At 47.3% G+C, this 10,184-nt stretch overlaps 1 protein-coding gene across 4 annotated transcripts in view; it reads right to left on the bottom strand.

Moving 5' to 3' along the window:
* Positions 1–5,561, bottom strand: part of ETV5 (ETS variant transcription factor 5) — a 56,527-nt gene extending 50,966 nt beyond the window's left edge. Inside the window, exons 1-5 of one of the 4 annotated variants that reach the window (XM_033855605.2) lie at positions 5,404–5,561; positions 2,170–2,288; positions 1,947–2,034; positions 1,767–1,814; positions 1,623–1,673 (exon numbers count right to left, since the gene is read on the bottom strand). In XM_033855605.2, the coding sequence (XP_033711496.1) occupies positions 1,623–1,673; positions 1,767–1,814; positions 1,947–2,034; positions 2,170–2,214 (232 nt within the window). In that variant the 5' untranslated portion in view covers positions 2,215–2,288; positions 5,404–5,561. The other 3 variants (XM_073803988.1, XM_073803989.1, XM_073803990.1) reach the window with 3 other exon arrangements.
* Positions 5,562–10,184: the final 4,623 nt, after the last annotated feature.

The following is a 10,184-nucleotide window of genomic DNA, read 5'->3' on the forward strand; positions in this document are numbered from 1 at the left end:
CTCTAAAGAATATACCTTTGATTCAGCACATGAAATCAACCTGAATGCAGTCATCTCACCTTCCTTTTTTAACTCTTTTGGGTTACAGAGAAACAAGTGTCATAAAAGCATTACCTCTGCCAAGAAAGCCACCTCCCAGACTGCAGTTTATGCTGCTCTGAGCAAGAACCGGAAAGGCTGGGCCAAATTGTCAGCACGGAGCAAAGCAGGATTACAAATCCTGTCTTTTATCTTGCAAACACACACACACACACACACACACACACACACACAAAATTTAGGTTATCTTTATTTAGCTTTTTAGTGGCAAGCTTCCCAATCACTTGAAAGCAATCAGAGGGCAATAATTAACACGCATTTACTCTCCTATAGAAAACATTCACAGCAAGCTGTGACAAAGCTAAGGTAACCATGCATCTGTGGGTTACAGTTTGTTCCCTTTCAAAGTTTCCCAGCACTGTACCTTGAATACGAGGCCTATCATTAAAGATTAGCTGGTACCTCTGGTCTTTCATTTATTGATTTAGAACACCCAACTTTTACTTACACCAAAAGATATGCTCTCTCCCAGTGGCATTTTACACACCACACACACACACACACACACACACACACACACACACACACACACGAGATAAAACAAAGCTGGGAAGAATGTGTTGGTGCAAAATGAGAAATCGATTCCTTGCCTGGCTCAGGTGCTTGCTATTATAAACTATGACTAAGACATGAATTTCTCTATGATGCAACTCTCAAGAGAGGCAGCATTTTTCTCCAGGCCTCTCTTAAACCTGCTCATTCGCCAGTAACTAATGCTCTCTAGAGCTGCCCTGTGCTGCTCAAATTTCATCAGCCAGCTTTGTCCTTGATAGCTCTTCCTGGACCATAAAATCTCCCAGACCTGTTGAGGACAGCCCCAAAAGATCAGTGTAATGCGAACTGTGCCTGTGCCAGCACGGAGAGCCGCCTTTTGAGCTCCCACTGCATTTGTTATCTCAGTGATATGAGCACTTAAAGACCATTTTAAGAAAGTTTTTACTCTTCTCTGAATGATAAAGTCCTGACAACTACATGAAAAATAAGTGCAAATCAGGTCACTCTGTGACCACCTTTTGTCAACTTTGAACTAGAAACAAAATTGACAACATGTTTGGTGAAGCAACAATTAACTGGAATCTTCCATTAACTATTTTCTGCACCTTTAAAAGAAAAAAAAAGTCAGGCTCATGATTTGCATCAAGGATTTAATTTATAAAACAAACCCCAAAAGACCACTGTAAAAGGATGACTGATTTATGGATGTTCGGTCCAACAACTTATATATTTCAATTAATTTATCATTTGGATCTTGAAGCCTTGCAAAATTCTTAGGCAAAAAGACATTTTAAGATAAAATCATGTTCAGTAAATCTCACCTGCAATACAGTAAAAGCACTTTAGAAATAATTTCCATAAGGAATGAAACAAATTCGGAGGGGGATTAACTTTGAATTATTAAAAGAAACCAAACACATTCCACTGTCCAAATATGCTGGCTACAACTGGAAAGAGTATTCTAGACTTGGATGATCCAAGACCAAACAATTTCAGAACACATGTGCCACCACCAGAAAGGTACTTACAGTTATCAGACTGAAAATCTGGGACAAACTGTTCGTCATCAGGAACTTGTGCTGGAAAAGAGATTTTTATTTTAGACCTTTAAGTTTTATTAAAAAGCACAATAAAATGTTTTATGTGGAAAATAGGACAGCCAAGAAACTTGCCTTCAGCTAACCAAGCCTCTTGAAGTTGACTGAGATCCTGAAACAACTCTGGAATTGAAAACAGAAGACACCAGAATGAGGAGAATTCTTCTGCTAGGGAGAAGAGGGAAGAGCTGGCTGCATGCAGCTTTTGCAGGGAGCCATGTGAACAAGCCACAACAGAGGGGAAAGCTTCACTACCTTCAGAATCATGAGCCAGATCTGTGTCCAAAAACTTCCTCTTTCTGTCAATCACAGGCCGCCCTCTACTCTCCTCTGACCGAGATTTCTGAAAGAGGCCAACAGACAGTGAAGACTCAAGTGTAATAAAGGGGTCCAAAGGGGGTTGTGCCATAAACCAATAAGGAGAAGACTCATGTTCGAAGAGGGAAGACAAAACAAACCAAAAGCCACATAAACTTACCCCTGGGACCATAAAAGGGACTTGTTGATCATAAAAACCATCCATGGTGCTTCCAATGTCTCTAATGTCACTTTGGAAGGTCTCAGCATTGAGTAATTTCTGGGGGGAAAGGGGTCCTCCTGTAATACGAATTTGGGAGATTTTAACGGAGAGGGGGGAAGAAAGAGAAATGAAGTAATTTTATATTGCTTGTCCTTTTAGGGCCTGTGCAAAATCACTACCTTTCTCTGAGGTAATTAAAGCCCACTTCAAGGTGTAAGCTTTACAGACTAACGCTGGGCTTGATTAAGGGCATCAAAGATTCATGGTGTACTTAGTGCCAAATCCATTCACCTAGTCAGTCTTTTAATCTTTTTCTCTCTTTTTATTTAATCATTAAAATTATAGGTTTACTACTACCTGTCCCCTACCAAAAAAAAAAAAGACCGTATTTTCATTAAAAAGGGCGATTTCAAGATTCTTTCCATAAGAATATTCCCCAGGGCGTTTGTAGTGTTAGGGTTTTTTTTTTTTTTAGACATAATTTAATTTTTGACAGTACAGTGACAGGAAGGAGAAAAACTGGGTTTAAGCATTCCAAATTATTTGCAATTAAGAATCTGACATATATACTGTTTCTAAAAGTATTTTGTAGGTCAGTGGTAAAACACTAAAAATAGTTCCAGGAATACAACGATCAGTGGTATACCTAACTTCACACACAGCTTTTTATTAAAACTTAAACCTTCTGTCCAAACAGCTGGAGTGTCTGTAAATGTCACCGACTCCGTGGCAACTTACAGAGATGTCTGTGATATCTCCAACTTCTTAAAGAATAAAGTAGCTATGAAAAGTAATGCATAAAGTTAACTAAATTCCACTGCACATATTTTAAATGCATCTCTACCACAGATCTTTAAAAAGCATTAAAAGCAAAAGATCCATGGAAAGAAAAATGAGTTTATTATAATGAAATCATTTTTTCTCAAATATGACCAAAAAATAAAATTAAACTTGTTTCAGCACTGTCAAGTGTTGGGGCTGGGAAGGGAGGCTGGGGGTCAGAATGGAGAGGAGGAACTTTTTCTGATTTGAGAGGCATAAACTAACAATTTTAGGAAAGTGCCATTTTCCCGAACACTGTTTTATTCTTCAAACAAAAACGCAGTTAAGTCAACAAAATGGGGGAAACATTCATTTCACTCATCCCAGCTCTAAGCAATGCGAAACACTTCAGGATAAATCTTTTCTTTAACTTGTATACAAATTTTAGATAGGGAACTTTTTCTCAGTGGGCAATTCCATCCAATTTGTTTTGCACACTGTGTGAAACATATCCAATTTTTGTAAGTTAGCAGGATACGAGGAAACCCTTCACGGCCAGCCTCCTCTCATCACTTTGGTCCAAGTAATAAGATATTTTCCAAGTCAAAGAGAAAGAGGGAGAGGGACAAAACTGCACACTTCATAACTTCCTAGAAAAACACTTCGGCTAGCCTGCCTGCGTGCCTTCCAAACAGCGCTAAAACGTTCAGAATAAAGCTTCTTTCCCAAATGTCACCAAACGGTAAACAAAATCTGAGGCGCATCAGCAGTGAGCCGAGGGGCAAGAAAATGAGTTCTCCGCAGCCTTCAAAAATCTGTCAGATAAAATAAATCGTGGCCTTAGAAATTCTGTAAATGTCTATTGGGAGACGGGGACAACGGGTAGGAGATCGGAGAGGGAGATATTTTCAGAGTCTCACGATGAAATACGTTGCAAAAATACTTCACCATGAAGAGCAAAAATACCTTTAAAAAAATTAAATGAAAGAAAGGAGCGAACCCAAAAGAGGGATCAAGGATCTTTAACGCAGCTCTCACAGTTCAAGGGCTAGAAAAATCGTGTTCAAAGTGTAATTTTTTTTAAAGCCTGAAGGGAAGGCTCGAGTTCATCCAGGAGTTTAAACCACTTCCTTTGTGCCCCCCCCCCTTCCCGGGGCCCCCAGGAAAAACTTTAACACAGCGCAGCGGCGCGATCGAGGCCCCTCCCCCGCGGCGCGCAGCGGGCCCGGTTTTATGAATGAGAGAGAGCCGCGGCCGCCACATCAGGTAAAGGCTGTAACTGGATCCCTCTCACTGGGCCCCATTCACAAAACAAGACACACTTCCACCCAATTCCCAGCCTTCTCCATTCAAGAAAACTCCTTCAGATGCGCCCCCGCCCCCACTCCCAAAGCTCGCCCAGCCTCCGACGCAGGCCCCTCACCCCAGCGTCCTAGGAAGAAAGCTCAATGCTTCATTCACAAAAAGGGAAAGAAAAAAAAGCCGCAGGGAGCGTCGAGCCAACGAAAGAAACCCACTTCATTCATAAAGTCACCCACATTCATAAAAACGAGCTGCGGCGCCAGGCGCTACCAACCGCCTCCAATCGGTCCCCCCCCAAAAAAAACACCCTTCCAAACATCTCTCTTTGGCACCCCTCCACAATCAGGATTTCGGCTCCCCCAGAGGTCCCCTCCCCTCTGAAAATGCGGTCAGATCCCAAATCCAGCGCGAGGCTCCAGCATCTCTCCATCCCCCGCCCTCCGCACCCATTTTTTTTCTTTTCCACCATCCCCAGGCCGCGGTTCTGATGCTCTCCTATTTCTCGAGAATCGCCATGCAGCCTGACGCCCTCAGTCTGCTGGGGGTGGGAGTGGGGGGATTGGGTGTCCGCTTTCCACATCCTGAAACTTGCAAGGCCTTCATAAGTTCCTGGCCGACCCCCAACCCCGGAGGCTGCACATGCCTATGTCACTTAACCCCTCCAGGTGCTGGGGTGGGGGTGCATCACTCTCAAACATTCCCCCTACGCTGCTTCAGCCCCCTCCTCCCCCCTGCAAAGATCTGCCGAGTGCCTCTTCTCGCGAGCCTCCAAGTCCCCTCGGGGCTCTCAGGTCTCCAGAGACTAAAGCCCGCAACTCCCCGCCCCTCCATCTCCACCCGGGAGCCTCCGCACCTCGCGCTCCCGCTCGCCTCCCCCGCGACGTGCGGAAACCCGCTCTCCGCTAGCTCCGGAACCGTTAGCCGCCCCCGCCCGACGCCTCGCAGGAACCGAACCGGACCTGGCCGCGGGAGGAGGGGGTGGTCAGCCTCGGGAGGGAAGGGGACCCAACCCCAATGGAAAGTGCACCCAGACTCTGAGGATTCTGAATCAGCCAGTGAACTCTCGCCGGCTGGGCCCTTCCTGGACACCTCCTCCTAAGCCCCCTTGTCTCCTCGACGCCCCCTCACCTGAGGCAGCGGCTCTCCTCCCCTTGCAGCGGCCCCGGGGCGCAGGCGCGCTCACGCACGCGCGCACCGGGCCTGGGCGCCTAGGCTAATGGCTGGGCCGAACCGCTACGGGGACGTTGAACCGCTCCGCGCACCAGCCGCTGGACTCTGCGCCGCAGCTGCCAACCAGGCTGGAGCGCTGGCCCGGCCCCCAGCGGCCTGCCGCTCCGCCCTCTGCTATTGGCCCGCGGCTATAGCCCAGTAGCATTCCCATTGGCCCGAGGCCGCTCCAGCGGCTGTCCATCACCTCTTGTTTACCCTGTCTGCGGGCAAATCCAGCCAAGCCGCCCCATCAACTCCGGTTCCCATTGGTCAACAGCGCGTCCTTCCCCACCTCTCAGGGGTCTGTTTTACATAATTTATGCACCGGGGGCCATTGGCCAATCAGCACAGGCTTGTTTATATAATGAATGTAAGGACGTTTTTCATTCATAAAAAACGCGACCTGAGGGGGAAGCTTAGCTGAGTCAGTGAAGAACTTAAAGGGGCCGAGGGCCTCGAGGAGCCGCAGTTCCTTCCTTCCCTGCAGCTCTCCCAACTTTTTACCGAGGCTTGGCTCTTTTCCCTTCCCCATTCACCCCTACTTCTCTCCCCGCCCCCCCGCCCCAGCAACACCACTGCCAGGACTGGGCCGCTGGGCGCCAGTCGTTTGCAGCTGCAGCACCAAGCGAATTTATCATTTTAGAATTCGGGCGACAGGAATCCGTCATTCCACCCGGAGAGAAACTCGCTGACCGACCTGGGCGTTCGGCCCATAGAAACACAGAAAACGGAAACCAAGAGCTCTAATCTTAGTTACCTTTAAGAGAGGCCTTAATTTCCTTTAACTAGGTTTCCAGTGGGGGAAGAATTAGCAGCATCTCCCTTTAAAATCTGAGCTCTCAAACAGATTTTAGTTACTATTTTATACTGGCCGGCCAAGGCCCAACCAAATCCCGTTTTCTCCCCACGTCTAATTGCGGTTTATAACCGCCAGAGTGGGTTTTGGATCCGAGATGAGGGAGGGTCGGCGCTCAAAGAAATCCTCTCCGAGGACTGCACCAACCAGTCCGCAGACCTAGAAATAGAAACATAAAGCCCTCCGAAACGGGCTTGCAGAGTTAGATCGCCTGCCTCCCTCCCGGGGCTGCTGTTTTGCATTTAAGTGTTGAATGCAAGATGGTGTGTTTGCGAATTAGATCCCGTGCAGCTGGGAACGACGAGAAGCTACTCCGCTTGCCAAACGACCGGGCACTAACTGCAATTGCTGAGATTCTTAACAGGGTGTTCCAGGAAACAAATAAGCAGTCCTCTCCCCTCTCCGCCCCCTCTGCCCCCTCCTGCAAGGCCGTGGGGCAGCTCTGTGCTCTCCCCCGGGATGCTGGGCCTTGTGAGGGAGCTCTTCTGTTCTCGTTCTGTTCGTGTGCCCTGCCGTTCACCCCCGTGTGCCGGCGGTGGGGAAGAAAGACGCCAAGTATCAGGGGAGTGCGCCTAGAAAAGGGAGCCCCAGGCAACTCTGGGGCTGCCTCACACCGCCACCATGGGGAATGCAGTGTGGCTTTCTGGGAAAAAAAATTTAAGTAAAAATTTGCCCACTTTCTTTTCTGCTTCCACTTATGGGTTCTTGGTCTGTCGTTTATAGCCAAGAAATGTTGGAATTCACCAAAGGAAACCGGGAGTTTGGAGGCCCAGTGCTGACCACGCATGAGACTTTGCAAGAGAGTGGGGTGGGCATGAGCGGGTGGGTGGGAAAGCGCTCTGAACTTTTAACAAGCAGTTCCATGATATTTAATTTCCTAGGAGAGCAATTTGCTACCTACCCCAGCTCCAGTGGAGTTTTCCCTTAGTGCCTCTCCAGGTAGTGCCATTTCTGTTTGGCGGCTAGAGTACAGCCCTAGCCCAGTTGTGCTCCCAGTGTGTTGCTGAGGGCTGTCTCCCTGGCTAGACTCAGGGCCCAGATTAGCTCCCCAGTCCTCCTCCTCCTCCCCAGCTTGTCTGCCCCCATCCTGCCCCACCTCATCCCATCTCATCCTGCTCTCTGATCTAGTTTCTCCAGAAGAGGTTTTGAATTCCTCTTCGCTTCAATCTGTCTTCAGGCCTCAGCCTGGCAGGCCTGCAGCCCATGGGGCCACAGAAACCCTGGTGCATCACCACACTGGCTATAGGGAAACAGTGCAGGATGCTTCACAGCGACTTCCTCCATGGGGTTGAACTTGAGGCCTGGAGTGTGACTTGGATGACCTTTGCCTTGAGCCAAGGCTCTCCATCCCACCTTGGGAAGAAAAGCTGATATTTCTGGATTAAGTAGTAATAAATAGCAGCTTAGTTGGGGGGAGGGGAGGAGTTGAGGGAGGGGTTTTTATGAGAAGATTGTCACAGACACCAGATCATAGAGGGATTTACATCAGAGTAAAGCTCTTGCCAATTAATTATTTAGCCATTCGGTAAACATTTATTTTGTGCTCAATACTCGGCCAAACCCTGTGCTCAGCAAAAAAGTTACAGAGATGAGTAAGATCCAGTCTTTGTCCTGGAGGAGCCCACCATCTATTGTACCATTTCAACGGCTGAAGTTTACTTAATGTATAACCTGTTCATGCCAGGTACAATTCTCTACAGATTATCTCATCTAGTCCTCATAAGAATAGAACTGAAGTGGTCTCTACTGTTAATATCTGCACTTTATAGACAAGAAACAGAGGCACAGAGAGATTAAGTAACTTGCCAATAGTTGCACAGCTTGTAGGTTTCTGAACCTGGATAAGCACTAAGGCAGGCAGGCTCCAGAGCCCATAAGTGGCCGACTTAGCAAGTGCCTTTGTTGCTCAGGAAACCACCAGGAAATATCATTTGAACCCCAAATGGTAGAGGGCAGAACTGGTTGAAGTCACAGGGAGGCAGATTTTTAGCTCAGTATCGTGTTCGGAAGAACTTTGGAATGTTTGGAGTGGCCCCAAAAGGAATACTGCTGCTGGTAATGAGCCTCCTGTCACAAGAGGCATTTGTGCAGAAAGATTTAGTGCAGAGATACTACTGCACTGGGTGGCGTAGATGAACTCAGAGGATTGCTCCAGCTCTGAGAATATGACTCGTTTGGACAGGGGTTCAGGCCCTGGGCCCAGGCACCTTGCCTCTGCTGTGAAATGTGAGGGTGTAACTCATGATGAACTACCTTGCCAGACTGATGCCTGGGCCCAGAGTTTGTTCCTTACTGTTAAGTGTTTATGATGTTTTTTTTTTTCTACACCTCTTCCTTCTTTTCTTCTGCTTCTCCTTCTTAGTGACTTACCTCCCCCGCTCCCGTCCCCATCCCACTCCCCGTCTTCTGGAATTATCTTTGCCTTTAAAAAGAGTTAAGGGTCGGTATTTAGAAGTTCTTTGTTTAGTACACGGAGTCTTTCCTCCTAAGAACATTACTTACATTGGAGGATTTGTCCAGCCTCTGTTCTGATGTACCATTCCCTCTCCTTCAGGAGAGAAACGGGACTGGAAAAGATAACAAAAAGAGAGACCAGCCCTCTGGAACATTCATCTCGTGTCAATCTAGCCTTTGTTCTCTGGCAACAGCAAAACTCAATCACAGTAGGATAACTAGCCCCTTGTTCTCCGATTTGCAATGTGTTTTCAGCGGAATAACACAGAAGGATAGAAAAACAAGTCCCTTGCCCCCAACCTGAAAGCTTCTGTTTCCCTTTAGAGGACTGCTTTTAAAGTCGTCCCCTAAAACCCCAAAAGCGAGTTAAAGTATAACACAGGTAACCCTGCCTTGAGCTATCACCAAGATGGCAGTGGGAAATGTGGCAGCATGGTGATCTTGGTCTCTCTCACAGTGGGACAGTGCCTCCCCTTCCTCTGATCGAAATGCTGCAGGGAGTGTGGCCCTGTCTGGAGGTGAGGGTGTGGGCTACATGACCCTGGCGGGGGTGGTCCTTTCCCATTCTTGTATAATACAGGGGAAGGGACCCGAGGACTGCGTCAAAAAGGTGCAGCAGCGTTTTTCTTGTCTTCAAGGGATAAAGGATTCTATCTGGTTGGCACACCTTCCTTTGTAAAATTCAGATATAAATACCCGAAAAACTGAGGCAAGAAAAGAAAATCTTTTCGATTCAACGTCTCTTTAAACGAATAGTTCCATATTGTCTTCAGGGTTCTTTGTAGTCAGGGAATAATAATAGCTGACATTTACTGAGTGCTTAATATGAGCCAGACGCTTTTCCAAACACTTCACATGTATTAGCACGTTTAGTCCCAACAACAGCCCTCTGAGGGAGGTACTATTATTATCACCTACACTTTTCACAGATGAGGAAGGTTAGGTGCAGGGAGGTTATATAAATCGCTACATGGCTAGCACACAGTCAGAGGGAGACTGTACCCCCGGGACCCCCTCCAGAGTCCTGCCAGTAACCACTCTGCTGGGCTGTCTCAGCTCCAGAGAAGGTGTGTGTGCTTAGTGACAGTAGCTGACACCAAAAAATCATGTTACCGCACCAGGCCATTTAGGGGCTTTGCCTGTACTAACCCCCTTGATTCTCCTAACAACCCTGTGATGTAGATACCATTATTATCCCTATTTCATGCATGATGAAACTGAGGCACAGAGAAGTTAAGTAACTTGCTGAAGATATCATAGCCAGTAAGAGTTGGAGTCAGGAGCCCATCGCAGATCTTGTACAGAGTCCTTGCTCCGAAACACTTTACTATGAGGTCTCAGCTCCAGCCATCTTCCAACTCTGTCGGTTTCCCTCATCTTGCCTTTGGGG

Source organism: Tursiops truncatus, chromosome 4 (genome assembly GCF_011762595.2).
Source record: "Tursiops truncatus isolate mTurTru1 chromosome 4, mTurTru1.mat.Y, whole genome shotgun sequence".
NCBI classification, from domain to species: Eukaryota; Metazoa; Chordata; class Mammalia; order Artiodactyla; family Delphinidae; genus Tursiops; species Tursiops truncatus.